The sequence below is a fragment of the Lepidochelys kempii genome, chromosome 6 (assembly GCF_965140265.1).
Source record: "Lepidochelys kempii isolate rLepKem1 chromosome 6, rLepKem1.hap2, whole genome shotgun sequence".
Taxonomy (NCBI): Eukaryota; Metazoa; Chordata; order Testudines; family Cheloniidae; genus Lepidochelys; species Lepidochelys kempii.
The window spans coordinates 4,393,657-4,416,640 of NC_133261.1; the positions used below are offsets into that span (position 1 = coordinate 4,393,657).

The window sequence follows — 22,984 nt, forward strand, 5'->3', positions numbered from 1 at the left end:
TCCTTTCATTTTATTTTTAAAAGTTCAAAATCCTTTAAAAATGGTCGAAACTGAAACAAAATGTTTCATTCCATCCGAAACAATTTTTTTTTTACTTTCAAAATTTCAACAAACTAAAATATATGTTTTTCGCCCACCTTTAATCACAATGCATAATCGCTATCATGACGAGGGTCACAGTTGTGACCCTATCAGACACTATCAGAAATATTACTGCAATCCCAATGGCTATGTTAATCATATTTACAACCATAGTTGCAGTCCTAATCAATCACAATTATAATCAAATAATAATCACACCCATAATTATAATCTTAACTGAAACAACAGCTGTAATCAGAATTTTAGTAATTATTGCAATCTGAACGGAAATGACAGCTATAATTACAATTACAGTCATTGCCACAATCTTAATTGAAATTTCAGTCCTGATCACTGTCACAATTGCTGTCTGAATCAGGATTATATTGATTGTTACAATTTTAATTTTTATTGTAACATATTTACACTGATGGCAACAAATTTGACTAGTACCATGGTTGTGATCATGATCATGAATGTGGTACTGAGCACTATTAATACGGGGCTTTTCATCCATAGATCTTTGAGTCATTTACCAAGGCAGATTGGAGTAGAAAGACTGGACTGTGAGTTTTGATTTAGCCCTTGGAGTGTAGATTCTACAGGGCTCTTCTTCCATTTCAGGGATCTGTACATACGGACCGTGCTACACTTGACAGCAGCTGCTTGGCTGTCCAGGAGTAAATACAAACCCAGGCTAGCAGGAGCTAAGGGAGCAGGCTGGGAGCTCCCAGGGAGCGGGGTGAGACCGAGCAGAGGGAAGGGGGGACATTTGGCGCCAGCATCAGAATCCAAGCAGCCCCCAGAGCTGCTTCCGTAGAGGGGGCAGGAATAGGTGTTTGCAGAATTCAGGTGGATACGTGGCCTCTCTGACAGCAAGAAATCACAACAAGCTAATGGAGCATCATTTGCTTTGTGTCCTATTGACAGGGGCTGACACCTCCCGGATGCAAATCGCCCATTTCATCGAGGAGGGGATGACCCTGGAGAAGCCAATGCAAGTGAGGCCGTTCCATGCTGTGCTGGAGAACCCCAGCTTCTCCCTGTATGGAGTGGTCTGGGGGAATCGCTCCAAACCACCAATTCTGATCCACTCCATTGTACTGCTCTACTGGGCACTCAAGATGGCAAAGACGACTCTTCACCTCTACATCATCCCTAACGACCACTCCCGGTTCAAGGTAACTGAGAATCAGCTACAACCTACAAGCGGTGTGAGCCACCCTGTAGCAGAGAGCATGGAATAATTCACAAGGCATGCAACTGGTGTGATAGCTGTGCACTGAAACATGTTTCTAAAGACCAATTTCTGCCACTGTGCATTTCACTCCAACAATTCCCTGCTCTAACACTAGTGTGCTGGCTGACCTTGGGCATGTCACTTCCCCACTCTGTGCCTCAATTTCCCCGTATTTTTAAAATGGGGATCATGATGTAGACTTCCCTGTGTAATGCACTTTGAGATCTACTGATGAAAACCATTATATAAGAGTTAGGTATTATTTTTAATAATATTTTGTTACGTCACCCAGAAAATGACCTAATAGATTATCAGTGAAAAAATATAAGTTGCTTATGCACCTTCTGTTTTGGTCCCAGATTTATTGTGTTCAGATAACCTTAAACTAGACACTTCAAACTTGGCTTGTTCTGTAGATCTCACTGAGACCGAAGCATCAAGCCGATTTTGAAATAAACCAGTTCAGGAGCTTTAAAAATGATAACTGTCTAATGGCAAATGATGATGAAAAATTAATAAACGTGGACTTCTGGGTTGGTGTTCTTGTTTCAGCAGCCTGGGTTATCCAGAAGTTCTTGCTGATCCTTTGTAGTATAATCTTATAGGTTCAGAAACGGAGTCCCAGGCGTGGTGGAACTTCTGCGTGGACTGTGAGGCTGCTGGTATCCTCATGGAGAATCTGGAGCTGTATGTTGGCTATGTCTACCTTTCCATGTCCTACTACTTTGATAGTCATGAAATGGCCTAGAGGCCCACAGCTCAGTTCTTGAAGAAGCAGTCCCATGAGCAGGGGGAGCATGCAGAAAAGTTCCTGAAATGCCAGAACAACCAATTGTGCTGCAAGCCATCAAGAAGCCAGAGCAGGGTGAGTGGGGGAAGAGAGTGGAGGCCCTTCATGGTTCGCTGCAGCTGGAGAAGTCTGGGAACATGTCCTGCTACTCCTCAGTGTCTGAATACCCGGATGAGCAAGTGAAGATTATCAGGCGTCAGGGAGTACCCTGATTTGTGAGGCATCAACCTGTTGTCAGGCTTCCTGGGAGTACCCTGATTTGTGAGGCATCTCACTACAATGTGCCCTTAGCATGAGGAAGTCTTGTCTGTGCCTGCCAGGGTCAGCTCCCCAATTCCACGAGCAACACAAGCACTGCCTTTCAGGCCTATATGGGCCACACGCTCTCTCTGCAGGTTAGCTATAAGCACACTCCACCCTTCGAGCCCTCCAAGCATTCTCCTGGAATGTCCGGCCCCTGTTCCAATGAAACACTTGCAGTATTCAGATTTGCTGCTCCCAAAGAAGCAGTACGCACCAGCTTACCAGTTCCACCTCAGATCACCGCTCCACTTAATGCACGGCGCTGAGATATGTCCATAGTGAAAACGAGTACAAGTTTATTTAGCAAAGTAGAGAGATTTGAGAAGTATCAAGTAAAAGAATTGGAGACAGATGGTTACATGTGAAGCAAAATCATCGCCTGCCTTCTAGAGCCTAGACTTAATTAATAAGATACTTTGCTGTTCGTTGAAGTTTAGCTCACCCAAAGTCTTCGCAGCATTCTCCTGCCAGTTTGTCTGTGACCCTGCTTTTATACGACCAAACACCCTCACCATTCCCTTCCTCAGTGAAGTATCCATGCTGTACCTCTGTACCCCTCTTTATACTCCCAAAATCTGTTGTCTTTACTCGTAAACAGTCTACCCCCCCAGCTGTTTTTTGTTTTTCCCCTCAGCTTTCCTCTCTTGCTGCATTTGCAATTTCTGATTAACATCAGGCTCAGTAATGCACATAGGCCTCCACTGTGAAGCCGACTAGACAGAGAGAGAGAGAAACCTGACATGAGTATGTTTATTACCTTCTGGTGACCTGCCTTAACTCGCATATCTTAAGAAGAGAACTTTCAGTACAGATGCTTAATTCCTGAAGCATTGTCCATGCATACATTGCCTGATGATTATGATGACCAATGGGCTTCTGGCTCTTGGTAAACTAAATAGGCATACATCTGACCCAAAGGATTCCTGGAAAACTCTATGCACCTGCTGTGTCTTCTGCCAGTTGGCACCAAGAGGTTCCCAGGTCACACTTGGGAGTGTTCCAGAATGGCATGGAAGAGCACCTGTTTGGCAAGCACATACTGGAGGAGAGCAGCCAGTCTCTCCGTTAGGAAGTTTTGTCCATCGGAGAGACTATGACACACCAGTAAGCTCTTGTTCCTCTGCATATGGTTTGCTGAGAAAATGATGATCTGCAGTGGGAAATTTCTGATCAGAAAAAGAGGTGTGCCCTGGGGTGGCTGGCCTTTTAAGAGGAGATGGATCTCAGCCCCATCTCAGCGCCTCTCCCCAAATGGGGAAAATGAAGATACTCATGATGTGGGTCATGTGACTCAAGTAGGCCTCTGGTGTAGGTAAGGTAGTGGCATGGGAATGAACCGGAGGTTTGTCTGCTGGTGTCTCCAAGCCACAGAGAAGACCAGCCCAGGGAGCGTTTTGGATCTTTTCCTGGGGGCAGCAAAGACTCTAGCTAAAAAGGGCTGGAAGTGGCTGCGCCATGAAGAGCAGAGTTGGGACTGTAATGTGTAAATGTTTAAGCGTGAGGGTATCTAACCCCTGGGACAACTTACCAAGGGCTGTAGTGGATTCTTTCTCACTGGATGGAGAGGGTGATGTTTATCTCAAAGATCTGCTCTCGGTCAAGCAGTGTAGTTGTAGCCATGTTGGTCCCAGGATACTAGAGAGACCTGGTGGGTGAGGTCATATCTTTTGTCCAGAAAAAGATATTACCTCACCCACCTTGTCTGCTCTAGTTCAAACAGGAATGATTTTAGGGCAGTTCTGTGTATTGCAGGCCACAGGAGGTCAGACTAGATGATCAAAGTGATCCCTTGTGGCCTTGGAAGCTATGAATCTGTGCAATAAACCAGCTCCAAGCAGGGGTGTTAGTGGCCATGAGGAAGAAGCAGTGGAGTTCTTGAAGAGAGGGAACTGAAGGTGGGGTGCCTACAGGGCCACCCCGTGCCATGAAGGCATGTTCTGGGGGTGGTGTCCCTGTTCACAAGGGGAAATGAGCTCCTTGGGACAGGGATTGTCTTTGTACAGCACCTGGCACAATGGGGTCCTGGCCCATGATTGGGGTTCCTGGGTGCTACAATAATACAAATAATTAATCCTAACAATATATGAAATTAATGGATGCAAACTATTCCCCCAGTTCATTATAAAACTAACCTTTACCCGAGAGGAGTCTGCCCTCTTAATGCAAGATACAGCTTTTCTCGGTGTTAGTAACAAAGACCCTTCTTTCGGAGGGCAGCTGTGTGGGAGGGAAAAGGGAACTTGGCAGCCGCTGTTGTGTTTTCTCTGTGTAGCTCCAATAAAGGATGGTGCTTGTATGTTACAGGCCGTTGATGATTATGAAAAGAAGTGCCCATCAAGGCTGGTGTCGACATCTCTTCAGACCCATAAGCCCCTGACCTTTGATTCTCATTATGTTGTGTCCAGTCAATCAAACATAGAGGTGACACCCAAGGTAAGTGAGATGATCCTCTTTTCTTCCATAGAGGCCGGAAAAACATCCTGGTTCTCTGTCCTGATGGGGAGTGGTTAGAGCGGAGGACTGGGAGTTAAAACTCTTGGATTTTGTTCCTGCACCTAATAGGGGATTATGTTATAACGAGTCAGAATAGGGCGCGCTGTGAGTCAGGACTCCCATCTAGTCCCAGCTGTTGATGATAATTTGACTAGTCAATTGCTTGACCAGGCTTGGTTCATTATTTCGCTATGAAATATACTCAAGAGACTAAATAAACCACGTCAATCAGGCTTATTAGTATGGTACAGGGAAAAGGCTCTGTACGACCCCAGTCTTCGAGGAGCCGGTCTGCGCAGCGATGTTACGTTCACCTGACACAGAAGATGTGCTCCTCAAAGTTACACATTTCAGCTGGTATTGTTTATGTGATCTGACAGGCTACACATCTCTTTAGAGCTCACTAAAGTCCAACCCATCAGTTTGTTCCAGTCCCCTAACTTCTTTTGTTCCTTTCTTTTCTTGGTTTTGGATAGCGTTCCAGGTACTGGTCGGTAAAGGTCCTTCCCTAGCTTATATTAAGACAAGAAACAAGGGTATCTTGATCCTGACAAGTTTCCTATCTGTTTGTGCCAAATGCTTACTTCAGCTACTGCAAGGTGTTATGGGACACGTAGCATAAGTGAACACGATTATGGTATAGACCAGTTTAGGCTACATCACTGTTGCAATATTTTTGCTAATGTTATTGGTGTGTAATGCATACTAATATATATGGTATGGATAATACATATTATTATGATTTTTTTTTATGCTAGCCAGCATATATTAGTCAACACCGCTCTGGAAGAGGAGTGAGGCCTACTGTTTAGAGCAGGGGAGCCTGGGAGTCAGGACTCCTGGCTTCTTTCCCCAGCCCAGGGGGGAGTAGGGTCTATGGGGTTACAGCAGGGGCCCTGGGAGCCCAGACTTGTGGGTTCTATTGTCAGCTGTGGAAGAGGAGTGGGGTCTAGTGGGTTAGAGAAGGAGATTTGGACTCAGGACCTCTGGGTTCTATTCCCAGCGCTGCCATTGTCTGCTGTGTGGACTTTGTGCCTCAGTTTCCCCAAACACAGGACTGGCTGGAGAATGTTTTTGCAATTTAAAAATCTTCTTTGACCTGCTCTAACAAACATACCTTATCCCCTTTCTGAGCCTTGCTGGCTCAAGAGGGGGTTGCCCTGAATGCAATTCATTTGTTTTCAATCAGGAGCTGGAGTTTTGTAACATCCAAGCAGAGTGTCTGCAGTCGTTTATGGAAATCTACACCAAGGACATTCAGGGGGGACTGGAGTTCAGCTTGGTAGAGAAAATCAACAAGGGGCCCATCTGGGAGGCACATGTGAGACCAGGTAGGCTCAGCTCAGCAGGAGATCACGGCAAGGGGAGAGGTTTGTGCCTGGTGCCCCAATCTACTTCTGCTGATAGCTAGTTCAAAACCTTGGAATAGGATCTTAGTTTTTCACCTTCCTCTGTAGCATGGGGCACAGGTCACTTGCTGGAGGAGTCTCTGCACTTTGAAGTCTTTAAACCACGATTTGAGGACTTCAATAGCTCAGACATAGGTTAGGGGTTTGTTACAGGAGTGGGTGGGTGAGATTCTGTGGCCTGCGTTGTGCAGGAGGTCAGACTAGACCAGGGGTCTTAAACACGCGGTCCGTGGAGTTATTTTCTGAGGCCCGCCAGCTCCCCGTGGCACCTCCGCCCCCCCAGCCCCCTGCCTCAGGTTCCCCGTTCCTGGCCAATGGGAGCTTCAGGGGAGGTGCCTGGAGGAGTGGCCAGGGCAACACGGAGATCCCTGTGCCCCCGCCCCTCCCTCAGGTCCCGGCCACTTCCCAGAGCAGCGTGGGGCAGGGCAGGCAGGCGGGAGCCTGCCCTGCCCCTGGTGCACGCCAGGCCAGACCCGCCCCCTGAACCCGTCCTGCAGCCGAACCCCCTGCCCTGAGCCCCCTGTTGCACCCCACACCCCTCTGGCACCCCGACCCCCTGCCCTGAGCCCCCTGCCGCACCCTGCACCCCTCCTGCACCCCCTGGGGTCAGGGAGGGGACGGAGTTGGGGTGGGGATTTCAGGGAAGGGGTTGGAATGGGGGCAGGGAAGAGGTGGGAAGAGGTGGGGCAGGGGCGGGGCCTCACGGAAGGGGTGGAGTGGGGGCGGGGCCAGGGCAGCGGGCGGGTGGGGGTGGTCAGTGGTGCGGCCCTCGGGCCAATGTACTCGTCCTCATGTAGCCCTCATGGTCCTTTGAGTTTGAGACCCCTAGACTAGATGATCATAATGGTCCCTTCTGAACTTAAAGTCTATGATTCTTTGGATCCATCTCCTGTCTGACTTCCCATTTTTCTCTCTCTCTTCCAGAGGATGTGACGCTTTCTGTGTCATCTGCCCAAACTCAAACAGGTCAGTAGAAATGTACTCCAGCTCCAGTACCTGGAGAGAGTCCAGCGAAGGGCAACAAAAATGATTAGGGGTCTGGAACACATGAGTTATGAGGAGAGGCTGAGTGAACTGGGATTGTTTAGTCTGCAGAAGAGAAGAATGAGGGGGGATCTGATAGCAGCCTTCAACTACCTGAAAGGGGGTTCCAAAGAGGATGGATCTAGACTGTTCTCAGTGGTAGCAGATGACAGAACAAGGAGTAATGGTCTCAAGTTGCAGTGGGGGAGGTTTAGGTTGGATATTAGGAAAAACTTTTTCACTAGGAGGGTGGTGAAACGCTGGAATGCGTTGCCTAGGGAGGTGGTGGAATCTCCTTCCTTAGAAGTTTTTAAGGTCAGGCTTGACAAAGCCCTGGCTGGGATGATTTAATTGGGTATGGGTCCTGCTTTTGAGCAGGGGTTTGGACTAGATGACCTCCTGAGCTCCCTTCCAACCCTGATATTCTATGATTCTATACCTACGGCCATTTCTTCCCTCAGACAGAGCCCTCCAGTGAGAAGACCAGAAAACGGAGCGTTAAACCCCATCTAGTCCGTGGGTTGTGTGGCATAAATGTGCAGCTGTTAAACAGCTGTCAAGATCCACAAGAGAGGTGGCTACACTTCAGCGCTGGAAGAGGCATCTCTGCTCAGTGCTGCTATGTGGCTACCAACTGTTGCACCCCACTCTAGAAATGGCTGCATGTTAGCACTGGGTGAGAGGTCCCTCTATATCTAGCTGCAAGACTAAATAAGGTGACATTCATTTGGGAAATGTAAGATTATTAAAAGACAGCATGATAAACCTCAGTTCCTTCTCTCTCTCCCCTTCCTAGATGAGCATTTTGTCAACCAGCACCGAGAACAGTTGATCCAGCGAGTGATGGCAGTGGATAGCATCCTGGATTCGTTGTATGGCCCCGTTCTGGACCTGGAGCAAATCCAGAGCATCAGAGCAGAGAGATCTAGCGTGGAGAAGATGAGGAAGCTGTACGAGCTAGTGCCTAAATGGGACAAGGACTGCAAGGACCGGCTCTACCAGGCACTGAAGGAGAAGCACAGACCTCTAGTGGAAGAGCTTGAGGGGATATAGATTGTCCCTTGGGGGCAGCAACCTTCTAGTGCGGGGACAGGATGTGGTTGAAGATCTCCTCCCAATTCCAAATGACAAGCCCAACAGCCAGAGTCCATCACCCGGCTGACTCTGTTACGGGTTGAGGTCCTCTGCTTCTTAACACACCCAGCTTATTGTGCTAAGGTGAATATTTGTCTCATGATGAGAACAGCTAGGGTGTGGGAGTTGGGATTCCTGGATAGTGTTCCTGGCTCTGGAAGGTGAGTGGGGTTTAATGTTTGGTGAGGGGGCAGGGCTGGGAGTCAGGTTGCCTGGGTTCTATTTCCTGAGCCGAACTCGGGGGAGTGAATTCCAAAGTCAAGGTTCCCTCATGGAAAATGCTCCCCTGGCTACTCACTTATTTAGTCTCCACTTCTTCAGCTGTCTGGTCTGCTGTGCTTCAGAGTCACCTTTGAGACTTCCATGGGGGTCTGCGTAGGCAAAAGTATCCACCCGAACAGATCCAACTACCAAAGAGCTCAAGTGCATTCACTGATCGCAGGGTAATGTACAGAAATGATATTAAATCTCTCCTGTGGGGTGGGTGTGCTGAGAATCAGACCCCCAGTTTGGGGAGATTAAAGTCCTCTAAGGTCCCCAGTTATTTCCAGTGGTCTGTAGCTAAGGAAATGTGAGTGAGCCATTTCTGATGCCACCTTTGCTGCTGTCAACTAGAATGACTAGTACTTTGCATCGACCCTCCCAGCTGGAATATCAGTACTTTGCACTGACTGAACACCTGGAGTCCAAAGGACTCCCTGTGCTTTTGCAGTTTTGTATCCAGAGAGTGGAAAACCCAATCTATGTAAGTGCCAAGGGGGTCTGAACTGATTGAACAAACTTTCCAGACAACAAGCCTCTCTCTCAAAGGTGTCACATTAGCACTGGGGGACTGGAGGCCTCATGGTACTGCAAATAGAGTAGAGCGAATGATGGATTTTCTGGCTTGGGGGCTGAACCAAAAAATCCAAACAAAAAAAAACCTGTTCGATTTGAACAGAAAACAGTTTCTTTCCTTCTGTTGTTGAATCGAAAATAATTATTTTAGAAGCGGCCGAAACATTATGAGTCAATGTGAAACCATTTTTGTTTGTTTTAGTGTATTCGGCTATTTCAGGTGTTTTCCATGTTGGTTTTGAATTGGTCAAATTTGAAATCAGAACACCTGTTTCTGATTCAAAAAGTCTAATCAATTTTTTTTCCAACCGAAACTATTCATCGAATTTGATGGGGGTATAGGGCTTTTCTTCACATGGCCAATAATCTTTCTCACCTGAGCAATCACACTGACATCAACCGCTCGTTTTTTCCAACTTCCACATTCTTGGAAGGCAAAAGTTGGGCACCCTGGAGCATCAACAATCTCAACACCATCCTTAGCAGTATATATTTGTCTGGTGAAATCGATGCCTGGGCTGGATGGCATGTAGTGAATGAGATGGGAATTTCATGGATCATCAATGTTAAGGCCAGGAGAGACCATTGTGATCATGTAGTCTGACTTTTGTGTTCACAGGCTGGTGGTTTGCCTCTGGTGACAAGAAGTATAAGGTCCATTGTTTTCAATGAATGGCTTATGTATGATTGTGTTCTACTCCAGGGAAAAGTGCTATCCCAGCTCCTCCAGGAACTAAAATCAGTGGTTGTTGATTAAGGCAAGCCAGCCAGGTTGTAACCCCACCCACAAGGTTCCACCTCGCAGGGGAGGCTCACAAGTACTGGTTCAAATAGGTTCTCCGGAGACCAACAGACAAAGAAAGGGCTTTTGGATAAATAGCCTGAGTTTAAACAGACTCAGGGCCTTCTTCCTGATCCAGCAAACAGACAGGACCTTCTGTCCAAGCCAGACTCCAGTCCTTGCAGAAGGGTTGGAAGGGCTTGATCTGCTAGGGCCCCATAAAACAGATGAGTGGCCTCTGGTAAGCTTTTAGTGTGCGTGTAGGTTCTTGTATTGTTTTGATATGTTTTCTCTGTAATGTTTTCACCTTAAGAATAAATGTGCTCGCTCAGAAAGAGCGGTGTGATAACATAACTGCGGGCAATGCATGGGCGTAGCCTCTGGAGAGATAGCAAAGCGTGGACACTGGCCTTTTAAGCAGTGTGCTTGCTGGGAATAGCCTGAACACCCTGACCAGGGTGGGGTGATGGTGGGCGGGGGGAGGGAGACATGGGTCTCTGCCCAAAAGAGATGATGGTGGGGGCCTAGAGTGGATGCCCTTGGTGGACCATGAGGGGGTAGCAGAGGTGCAGGTGCCCTGAACTGTAACAGGGGATTTAGGATTATCTCAGGTACCACTTGGTACCATCTCAGTGATTCTGGCTTCCACAGTACAGATGGCACTGGTGCAGATCATCATGGTGCCCGCGATCTTGGTACCACCCAATCCCATACTGATAAACAACAGGGCCAATCTTGTTAATGCTCCAGGAGAGGACCTTGCCACTGGGATCTCTCTCTTCAGTGCTGGAGGCCCCCTCTATTCACTTCTACTAAAGTGCTCCCATCGGTACTGACCCGAATACCTTCTTCTCTGCCAGCATTGCGAAGAACTCACTCCATTCAGGCTCCACGTTCTCCTACAGGGACAGCTCCACCGTTTCATGAGGAATATTCCTTTCCCTTCATGTTGTCTCCCTTGTGCACGGGAGGAGCTCCCCATAGACACTCACAAACTTACCTCATTATCCTCCTTCAAAACCCTCCTTAAAACTCTCCTTTGTCATGATGCTTACATAAAACTTGACAGCAGCTAGGCTGCTGTGCTCAAGTCGCTCCCCATAACACTTTCCAGTATTTCTCCAGGATTGTTTCCTTGTACTTCCCCATCTGTCTGTCGGTATCCACCTGTTGTCTCTTGTCTTGTACTTTAGATCACAAGCTCTTTGGGGGCAGGGACTATCTTTCTGTTCTGTTTGTACAGCAATGGGCCATGACTGGGGCTATCAGACAGTGTGGTGATACAAACAGTAAATTATGATCCGAATGTCCACACTTTGCCTCTCAGTCTGGCTTCTCAGACGTACTCCCAGAATGTTGACTCCCTGTCTAGTCCCCCTTTTCTTGGGATGGTGGGCCCAGATACTCTAGGCCCCCAGAGCAGTGCTGACCCCCCAAGTCCCCCAGTAGTTTAAGCTAGGTCAGAAGAGACCATGGGATCATATAGTCAGATTTTTTTAGAACAAACATCCAATCTTGTTTTAAGAGTGGAGAATCCACTATGATAGTTGGTAAATTGTTCCAATGGCTAATTACTCTCAATGTTTAAAATGTACACCTTATTTCCTTCTGAATTCGTCTAGTTTCAGCTTCCAGCCACTGGATCATGTTAGACTTTTCTCTGCTAGATTGAAGAGCCCGTTATTAAATATTTGTTACCCATGTGGGTGTGACGGGTTCGGTCACAGAGACCCCCTTGGGACTGTCAGCTGATGTGCTGAAACTACCTCTGAGTCCATTTTCCCTGTCAGCTTGGGACTCCAGGACCCTGTCTTGTGGAGCCAGACATGCAAGCCTGCTGCAACACAGACCCAGGGTCTGAACCACATCTCCAAAGCTTCAGGCTTTTACTGAAAACCACTCAGCAGGTACTCCTGTCTCCAGCACTCAGACACCCAGCTCCCAATGGGATCCAAACCCCAAATAAATCTGTTTTACTCTGTATAAAGCTTATACAGGGTAAGCTCATAAATTGTCTGCCCTCTATAACACTGATAGAGAGAGATGCACAGCTGTTTGCTCCCTCAGGGATTAATCACTTACTCTGGGTTAATTAATAAACAAAAGTGATTTTATTAAGCATAAAAAGTAGGATTTAAGTGGTTCCAAGTAATAACAGACGGAACAAAGTAAGTTACCAAACAAAATAAAACAAAACACGCAAGTCTAAGCCTAATACATTTAAGAAACTGAATACAGGTAAATCTCACCCTCAGAGTTGTTCCAATAAGCTTCTTTCACAGACTAGACTCCTTCTTAGTCTGGGCCCAGTCCTTTCCCTTGGTACAGTTCTTGTCAGTTCCAGCTCAGGTGGTAACTAGGGGTTTCTCATGACTGGCAGCCCCCCCTCCCCGTTCTGCTCCACCCCTTTTATAGCTTTGACCAAAGGCGGGAATCCTTTGTCTCTCTGGGTTTCCACCCCTCCTCCTAAATGGAAAAGCACCAGGTTTAAGATGGATTTCAGTATCAGGTGACATGGTCACATGTCACTGTAAGACCTCATTTTTCATTACCCACAGGCTGGCCCCGAGGTCCACAAGAAGGCTTGCAGGTAAATAAATCATCTACAACCAATTGTCCTAGTCAATGGGAGCCATCAAGATTCTAAACCACCATTAATGATCTAAACTTTGCATAATTTCATAGGACTTCAGAGTAATACTTCATATTTCTAGCTTTAGATAAAAGAATGATACATACATACAAATAGGATAAACACACTCAGTAGATTATAAGCTTTGTAATGATACCTTACAAGACACCTTTTGCATGAAGCATATTCCAGTTACATTATATTCACGCTCATTAGCATATTTCCATAAAACATATGGAATTCAACATCACAGTAAGTACTTATAGACGGTAATCAAGTCAGCCTTAACCTTCTGTTTGTTAAGCTAAATAGATTGAGCTGCTTGAGTGTCACAGTATAAGACAGGTTTTCTAATTTGTTAATCATTCTTGTGGCTCTTCTCTGATCCCCCCAATTTTTCAATATTCTTTTTGAACTGTGAACACCAGAAGTGGACACAGGATTCCAGTGGCAGTCACATCAGTGCCAAATACAGAGGTAAAGTAACCTCTCTGCTCCTACTCGAGTAGAAAAGTTCCTGGAGACTCATTCTGGGTTGATCTAAAAACACTATTTTTTGAAAATTTTGGCAAATCAAAAAGTTAAAACATTTTTGGGGGTTGAATGAAACATTTAATTCAAAACAAAATCTTTCATTTTGATTTTAAGCTCCCCCTTCTCTTTTTAAGTATTTCCTTTTCAAAATAAGGATGGGGGTAGGAATGACTGAAAGGGTTTTAACACCACTCATCCAGTTTGTTAAACATCCACCCAGTCAACCAGATCCAGTCCACTTGTATGTGTGTAAGCTGCTCCTGGTATAATTTTACTGACTGTACACAATCAAAGATTTCCTTTAATAAAAAAATACATGTCCAGCCTTCCTGATCATGAAGCAACTCCTCCCAGTCTGACTCGAGTGTGGCTGATACACTGATGGCTACCTGAGTCATAGATGTTTAGGGCCAGAAGGGACTATTAAATCATGCAGTCTGATTTCCTGTATAACACAGGGCAGATCATTTCAGCCAGTTACTTCTGTATGGACCCTAAAAACTTGCATTTTATGTTTGCAGACTGAGTGGAACAGTGACTGAGATGTGTCAGCTGCTTTGCCCCCATCAATCATAGAAATGCAGGGCTGGAAAGGACCCTGAGAGGTCTTCTAGTCCAGTCCAGCCTCCTGTACTGCAGCAGGACCAAGTAAACCTAGCACATCCCTGACAGGTGTTTGTCCAACCTGTTCTTAAAAAGCTCCAGTGATGGGGATTCCACAACCTCCCGATGTAACCTGGGCCAGTGCTTACCTATCCTCCGTGTAAGAAAGGTTTCAGAGGAGCAGCCGTGTTAGTCTGTATTCGCAAAAAGAAAAGGAGGACTTGTGGCACCTTAGAGACTAACCAATTTATATGAGCATAAGCTTTCATGAGCTACAGCTCACTTCATCGGATGCATCTGATGCAGTGAGCTGTAGCTCACGAAAGCTTATGCTCAAATAAATTGGTTAGTCTCTAAGGTGCCACAAGTCCTCCTTTTCTTTTAGTGTAAGAAAGTTTTTCCTAACATCTAACCTAAGTCTCTCTTGCTGCAGATTAAGTCAATTACTTCTTGTCCTACACTCAGCTGACCTGGAGAACGACTGATCATCGTCCTCTTTAACAACCTTTTAAAAACTGTTATCATGCCCCCTGCCTTCTCTTCTCTAGACTAAACGGGCCCAATTCTTTCAACCTTTCCCCACAGATCAGGTTTTCTAGGGCCTGGTCTACATTTCAAATTTAGGTTGATGTAGCCACGGCACTCAGGGTGTGAAAAATCTATACCCCTGAGCTCTGTATCTATGCCAACTTAACCCCTAGGTGTGGTCGCAACTAGGTGTACAGAAAAATGTATCCGTCAACTTAGCTACCATTGATCAGGGAGAGGGTGTTCCTACACCCAGGGAAAAATGCCTTCCATCGCTGTTGGCTGCATCTACACTAGGGAGTTATGCTTGCATAGCTATGCCAATACAGTAGACATGGCCTGAAACTCTTATTTCAGTTGCTCTCCTCTGGACTATCTCTCCAATCTGTCCACATCTTTCTTGAAGTGCGGCACCCAGAACTGGACACAATACTCCAGCTGAGGCCTCACCAGCCCCAAGTAGAGCAGAACATTTATCCCTGTGCCTCATTGGAGTGCGGGTTTGGACGTTTACTGATGACCCTTCAAAGAGGCCAGGAGCAGAGCCCTTGGCTGATGGGACTCAGGAGTGGCTGCCGGTGAGACAGAGACAGAGATTCAGAACAAGTGAAGATGGAGAAAACAGAGAGAGGAGGATGGGGAAGGAAGAGAAACAAGAGGCAGAGTCGATTTCCCCACTGAGCGACACTGAATGTGATAAGTCACCTTGAAAACAATCAGTGATACTCACCAAAACATTAGAGGCTACATGCAGGCCAGAGTCTCCTTGTGGTCTCTGTGCACACCTGCACCTGACTCCAGGAGGAGCTCTGCTGTGAGCAGAGAGCTGTGTGCAGTCCTAATCTATATCCTGGCCAACAACCCATGATCAGATATGGACTTTGGCCGTTCTGCAGAAGGAATCTCGTTTGTCAGGCTATTTGTCAGAGGTTTCCCATCCCAGAACTTCCTGATTCCTCTGGGCACAATTCTTGCTACTCGCTTCAGCCACAGGTGCAGATTCCTGCCTCTGATACCCAGGGCCGTGTGATCAGCTATTGTCCGAGGAGCCAGCATGGAGAGGTTGAGGAGAGATCTCCTGCTGGAGACGCTGGAGCAGCTGGAGGAGGAGACGCTCCAGAGATTCGAGGACAAACTGGGTGAAATCGAACTGAAGGAAGGATATGGACGCATCCCCTTAGCGAGACTGACACATGTGGATCCCCCAGCCCCTGCCGACCTGCTGCTCAGCTCCTACGGGGAGGACTATGGCATGGAGGTGGCTGCAGGGGCTCTGAGAGCTGTCAGCCAGGGAGACCTGGCAGAGAGACTCATTGTCCCGCCGAGAGCTGGTAAGGAATGAGCTGGGGAGGGGAGATTAGATCTCAAGGGAATCCCAGTGCCTCTGTTGTTTCTCTTTCATTTTGCTGTGCTGGGAATGAACTAGAGATGGGACCGTCCTGATCAGAAGCATTAGAAATTCCAGGAATTTGCTGTCGAGGTCGATGTCTGTCTGTCTGTCTTTTCCCATCAATATGTCTCTCTGTCTAAACATTCGGGGGGAAAGTGTACATGATTATTTCCCAGGCTTATAACACATATCCAAAGAGCAGGGAGTTTTCAGTGGTCCAGGACTTTTGTCTAATAGTGAGAAGGAGACTGAGACTGCAAATCCATGCTTCTCTGCGGCTGGCTGAGATCACAGTCCCACGGTGCTGGCCATTGCACAGGGGCATATAATAAGACCGTTCCTGCCCTGACGAGCTCACAGAGTAAATGGACCAGGCAGGCAAAGGAAAGAGGATTATCCCAGATGCGAAAACGAGGCACTGAAGCTGGGATTTTTAAAGCCACCTCAGGGATAAAGGCAGCCAGTTCCCGCCCCTTTTAACACGGTTTAAATGTCCTAGGCACATGGAAAATCTCAACCTGAGATCAAGTGATGTGCCTGTCACAATTCATGGCAATTGCACTTGTACTCCCCCGCCAAGGTCCTCCAAGGATGCCAGCTCCCAGGCTTCCAATTCCCCAGCCATCACCTCTCTTGGAAGGAGAAACACATCTCTCTTTCCCTCCAGCCAAGGTATTTCCAGGCTGCCCACCTCCCTGCCTACATTGTGAGTTCCCCAGTAAGCCCGGCTGCCTAAGCAGGCCTGCTTTGCTTTCTCCTCAGAGGCCTTGAGCAGCGTGACTGCCCACAGTTAAGTTACCACACAGCTCTTTCTAAGCAAGTCCATTTATTTTCAAGGTGAACACATTATGGGGGGGGAAACTTCCCAAAGACCATCCCCTGGCTCCAACAAGAGCTCTGGTAGGAGTCAGTCCTTCAGCCCCCCCCTACCCCCCCCATGAGGGGATTTTCTCTCTTTACAAGTTCATAACCCTTTTTGCTTAAAACAAGCACCCACATGAATGTGAGAGTCACTCCCTTATGCAGTTTGGGCCTCAGATCCTGGGGCTCTGGGAACAGGTAATCAGCAGGCAATGGGTTTCCCCTCAGGGCACAGCTTCAGAAGGATGGATCCAGAGGTGGGCATTTGCATTCCCTTCCTCCCAAGCATCTCCTAGACAACTCACTCAACTAAAAAAATTATTATTGTCTGGCCCATTGTGTAAAAGAGTCTTCTGACAATCATAACACTTCCCAGAGTTTACGCTGGGCCTGTCTCCCTCTTAGAGATGTTCCATAAAATCCCACAATGACGCATAAACTTTGCATTTATTACAAGAGACTCCAAAGTGGCTTGCACTTAATTCAGTAAGGTTTGTTCAGGATGGGGCAGGACATTGCAATCTCTGTCACAATGCCCAAGTGCCCCCCAGGGAAGCCTGGAAGAGCTGGCACACCAGTGCCTTAAACATGAGTGGTTCCTTCATCTTCCAGCTCCATTCCTGACCTGGTGCTGAAAAGTCACAGTAGGGTTACACAATAAAATGGTCATGTGTTTCCTGGTGTCAGTATGATTCAATGGCTAAGGCCCCAGGCCTGGAACTCAGGAAACCTCTGGTCAAATCTCAGCTCTGCCACTGACTTACTGGGTGACCTTGGGCAAGTTACTTCTGTTTCTTTGTGTCCGCTTCCCACCCTGTGTTGGTCTTGTCTAGTCAGCCTGTAAATGCGGGAGAGGGGTTCTTTCTCACTACAGGTACATCTTAAGTGTAGGTAGCATACCCAGGCTAGCTTTCATCTTGCTGTCATGGGTAACTCTAGTCATGAAGATATGGTGGCAAGGATTTCAGTGTGAAATGGCACTCTGAGTACTGAGGAACAGCTCAGGGCACCTGTGCCTAAGATCTCATGATTTATTTGGGAAATTTATGCTTTTTTGGGGCACCAAAATTGGAGAAACTGAGGCCTGGCTCAGGGTGCCTGTGGCCCAAGATCCCAGATGGTATTGGAGTCCAGAATTGGTGGCGAGCCCATGCTGACGCATCTTCACTGCTGTGGTAACCCATGCTAGCTAGGCGGGTATGCCTACCCATGCTACAATCCTGCCTTGACTTTGCAGTGAATACATAGCTTATGTGTAGGGCCCTACCAAATTCACGGCCGTGGAAAACGCGTCATGAAATCTTATCTCCTGCATAAAATCTGGCTATTGCGTGTGTGTGGGGGCTCCTACTGTGTGCTGGGCTCCGGCTGCTAGACCTGGCCAGGGTGAGAAGGGATGGGGACATCCTCTTTTGCATGGGCTGCTTGTGGGGCTGGGTCAGACCCACCTGTGGGAATCTGCCTTGGCTGCAGGAAGCGCCCGGGCTGCGCTGCCTTCAGAACCCAGATCTGAAGGTAGTACAGAAATAAGGGTATGCCACCCTCACTTCTGCAATGCCTTCAGAGCTGGGCTCTCGGCCAGCAGCCTCTGCTCTCCGGCCTCCCACTGCTGAAGGCGGCGCCCCCGCCAGCAGGAGCTCAGAAGTAAGGGTGGCGATCCCCATGGTTACAACACTGTGAAATTTCAAGTGTAAATCCCCAAAACCGTGAAATTGACTATTTAGAAAATCCCATGACTGTGAAACTGACCGGAAGGGACCATGAGTTTTGTAGGGCCCTGCCTAGATGTCTGGGCCCCAAGGGCCTGGCGCTGCACTGATCTTAGTGAGGTCTCGCGGTGTTACTGGAGTGTAAATGCTGACCAAAGAGGACACGTGCTAGAAATCGTGTTAGTAGAGTTCGGCAAGAAAAAGAGGCATCGAAACCAGTCACCAAAGTCCAAGATGCTGGAATTAGTAAGCGAGTGATATTGCACCGCCCGCACAAGGGAACCTAGGCAGTGTCTATATCCTAGGCAAATGCAGACACCAGAGCCCCATGGACGCTGCTTCCCTAGGGGCTATTGTACACATAGGGCTCATTGCCTAGAGACCGCAGCAAGCGGGCGGGCTCCACTGTGTTAGGCACTGGCCGTACACAGAGTAAGGCCATGGCTACACTGTAGTGTAGCTACTAACTGCATGGACAGAAGGGGTTTTCCCGTCGCTATGGTTACTCCATCTCTGAGAGGCGGTAGCTAGTTTGAGGGAAGAATTGTCCCATTGACCTAGCTGCGACTCCACTGGGGTTAGGTTTTCCTAACTCTGATACTCAGGACATGGCATTTTTCATAGCCCTGAGTGACATAAGTTAGGTTGATCTAATTTTTAAGTGTAGACCAGTTCCTGCCCTGAAGAGTTTACAGTGTAAACAGGCCACACAGACCTTTGTGGAGTGAAGGATCGTCCTCTCCCTTTTACAGACACAGCGAGGTGAGGAGATTTTCCTCAAATCTATGGGAGAGCTGGGAATTGAGCCCAGGGCTCCTAAATTAACCAACTTTCTACATCCCACAAGAGGTTTGAAATGTAACTTGCCCCATAGCTGGTTGAATAGCAGAGCCTGGGGAGAGAATCAGCCCCTTTTAGTGACCCCCTGCTGAGATGGATGCTAGCATCAATTTCATTAGGGCCCTACCCTGGGACTGTGAAGACACCCCGGTGGCCATTTTGGGAGAGAACAAAACAGCCAGCTGCTTTGTGCCAGGTCCCCAGGCATGGAGTGTCTGTCCAGCACCGCTTCCTCTCCATAATCAAGGTGACAATCAGGGTTCCCATTATAAGGCTGATTTTATTAGTTGTTCTGTGCCCCCATGGTGCATTCAACATCACTCAGTGGAGAAATAGTCTTATGTGTAGAGTAATATCACAGACATGATAGTCTCCCTTTCCCACTGTTGTTAGCTGTTTGGCTGCATGTGTGTGTTTGGGAAATTTATGATTATTTTCAGTTGTTTATTGTTTTAGTTTTAATTTTGGGGTGTGTGTGTGAGATAGCACACTTTTTGTGAATGGCATGTGCACTAAACTGGAGAGGTGGTGTTTTTACGTTATATGTTTGCTTGTTTTGTGATATTCTTTGTCTTTGTAATTGGGTATGCACTCAATATGTTTTTTACTATGTGGATTTTTGCTCCCGTGTTTCATGGAAAAGTTACAAGCCCGTCCCCGACTCGGATGCTTAAGTGGGGGTGGGGGGGCAGACATCTATTGTCATGGGTTGCTGAAAAATGCATTCTGAGTCTCGGGGCGGGCTGTTCTATGCCACCTGATTGCTAACCACAGGATTATTTAATTCAGAAGCCAAAACAGTTACTTTAGTAACCTTTGTTATAGCCTTGTATGTATTTTGATTTTTTGCTAATTATGCATTCCTGCACCTGCGCTCATAACTTTTTAAAAAAGATTTTGATTTTTTTGCTTGAGCACTTTAGGCAACACCCATTTTCTTCTTTTGTTTGTTTTTTTGGTTTTATTTTACAACCTCTCCAACCTGGGCCTTGGCCACGGGGAGAGTATTTTAGTTCCTTTGTTTTTTTACTTCCTTAACTGTGTTTGCAACTTATTTACGGGGGGCCCTTTCTGTTGTTTGAGAGCAGTATTTATTTTTTTAATTCAGTTATATCAAGGCATATTTCTACCTTTATTTTTATACCAGGCATTTTTGTATTTTGCAAATTCGGAGGCCGTGCTTGTAACACTATTTGCTTTAGCTTCTTAAGATCCATTTTTCCTGCTGTTAACATAATATATGTTTGAATTTTGTTCGCCAGGAGCTTTTTTTTGGCATTTTTGTGGGGTTTTTTTTAACGTGGCTAACGCACAAGATAGCTTGAAATGCTTTTGAGCCACACGTTTAACCATTCGAGTCACATTATTATTAAAGCCAATAGTGTGACTATTTAATGGTCCTAGCAAAGTTTGCACTAGCATTGGCTTTTGTACAATGTTAATTGCCACTGCGTTTAACAATTGTGAACATTTGTGTAACCATGCCAAACACTTATTAAAATTTTCAGATGGGGTGGGGCAGGAGGTTGACTGACCGCTTTTACTAGGGCAGTTAATTTATTGATTTTTAAGGCACTGAGTCTGGCTGTTACCCACCTCAAGCTAGTGGTTTAAGGCACAATAGTTTCCCTTTTTTCAAGATTACTACAGAGCTATGGCCCTTTTAAGGTGTTTTTTAATAGTTTTAATCCACTTTGAGTTATTTGTGGAGTGACATCAAGGGTGAATTGAGGTATTGGTGAGGTGCCGTGCTTCATTTTCAGTGTTGGGCTTCCCCCCTCTCCTTTACCCGGTGTTCCCGCTTTAACAGGAATTGATTTAGGTTTTGGTGAAGGTTTTTTCAAAACCTGGTTCTTATTATAAGGTGGTGGTTGCAAAGCAGTAGCCCCTGCCTATGGGCCATTGGATGGTGGCCGACCTGGGTTATCTTATGTGTTCCCAATGCCGCATCCATTCCAAGTTCCATCTTTTAATTTGGTGTGGGCCACCTGTTTTTATTTTTGTCCCCATTCTTCAGGCACTATAAAAGCACTTGAAGTCTGGTGTTGGGTAACAGGGGAAACCACCCTTTTATCTTTTTTTGCAGGTTTTTTACAGCTATTTCCAATTTTTTATTCTCCTGTTTTATCTGTTCGAGCATATCATGGACTGCCTGCTGCCCTGCTAAAAGACCTTGAGCTTTCCAGTGCTCAATAGACTGGGATGCTTCTTCCAAAGCCTGGGTTACCTCTTCTATTTCCCTGTTTTTTCCCATTACTTGCCTGGCCAGTAGTGTGGCATGTTGTTTAAGCCATTTTACAGCCATGACCATTGTGATGGGTTCGGTCACAGAGATCCCCTTGGGACTTTCACCTGATGTTCTGAAATTACCTCTGAGCCCGTTTTCCCTGCCAGCCTGGGCCTCCAGAACCCTGCCTTGTTGAGCCAGACACGCTAGCTTGCTGCAACACAGACTCAGGGTCTGGGCCATACCCCCAAAGCTGCAGATTTTAACTAAAACAATTTAGCAGGTTACCCGTCTCCAGCACCCAGACACTCAGCTCCCAATTGGATCCAAACCCCAAATAAATCCATTTTATACAGGGTAAATTCATAAATTGTTTGCCCTCTATATCACTGATAGAGAGATATGCACAGCTGTTTGCTCCCCCAGGTATTAATCACCTAGTCTGGGTTTAATAATAAACAAAAGTGATTTTATTAAGGATAAAAAGTAGGATTTAAGTGGTTTCAAGTAATAACAGACAGAACAAAGTAAGTCACCAATCAAAATAAAGCAAAAACATGCAAGTCTAAGCATAATACATTAAGAAACTGATTACAGGTAATATCTCACCCTCAGAGATGTTCCAATAAGTTTCTTTCACAGACTAGGCTCCTTCCTAGTCTGGGCCCAATCCTTTCCCCTGGTACAGTCCTTGTTGGTTCCAGCAGACATCTTAGGTGGTAAGTAGGGGTCTTCTCATGACTGGCAGCCGCCTTTGTCCTGCTCCACCCCCTTTTATAGCTTTGGCACAAGGCGGGAATCTTTTGTCTCTCTGGGTTCCCACCCCTCCTTCTAAATGGAAAAGTACCAGATTTAAGATGGATTCCAGTATCATGTGACATGGTCACATGTCACTCTAAGACCCCTAGTCTCCTTTCTTCCTGGGTTGGCCCACAGTACACAGGAAGGCTTTTAGGTAAATAAACCATTTGTAACCAGTTTTCCTAGTTAATGGGAACCATCAAGATTTTAGTGCCTTGCATAATGACAGGTTTCAGAGTAGCAGCCATGTTAGTCTGTATCTGCAAAAAGAATAGAGTACCTGTGGCACCTTAGAAACTAACAAATTTATTTGAGCATAAGCTTTCACGAGTTACAGCTCACTTCATCGAATGCATAGAATGGAACATATAGTAAGAAGATCTATATATATACACACACACATATATAGAGAACATGAAAAGGTGGAAGTAGCCATACCAACTGTAAGAGGCTAATTAATTAAAATGAGCTATTATCAGCAGGAGAAAAAAAACCTTACATTTAAAACATCGCCCAGATGACTGGTCACTGGGGCAAGGTGGGTTGCTGGAGAATGGTGTGGTGGAATGATAAGGGGTCTGGGGTTTTCCTTGGAGTGTAGTTGGGGCCTTGGGCTGCCCTCGGTGGTAGGTTGTGGTCTGAGGGTGTCACTTCTGGTATCCCCCCAAACTGAGACCAGGGTTGTTCCTCTCTGTTACCTCCACCCATTCGGTTCCAATTTTCCTCGCCTCTCTGGTGGTCTGGGACTGCTCGTATTGATCAGCATAA

The 22,984-nt window shown here is 46.6% G+C and overlaps 1 protein-coding gene across 13 annotated transcripts in view; it reads left to right on the top strand.

Annotated features, from left to right (window-relative positions):
- LOC140912346 (NACHT, LRR and PYD domains-containing protein 1b allele 2-like) overlaps positions 1-22,984 on the top strand; it is a 110,299-nt gene that overhangs the window by 14,396 nt on the left and 72,919 nt on the right. For 12 of the 13 annotated variants that reach the window (XM_073346583.1, XM_073346584.1, XM_073346581.1 and 9 more), the window contains 5 exons: positions 1,012-1,262; positions 4,719-4,847; positions 6,097-6,238; positions 7,241-7,282; positions 8,136-8,557. In XM_073346583.1, the coding sequence (XP_073202684.1) occupies positions 1,012-1,262; positions 4,719-4,847; positions 6,097-6,238; positions 7,241-7,282; positions 8,136-8,392 (821 nt within the window). In that variant the 3' untranslated portion in view covers positions 8,393-8,557. Of the gene's footprint in view, positions 1-1,011; positions 1,263-4,718; positions 4,848-6,096; positions 6,239-7,240; positions 7,283-8,135; positions 10,427-22,984 lie in introns of those variants that run through there. The other variant, XM_073346588.1, reaches the window with a different exon arrangement.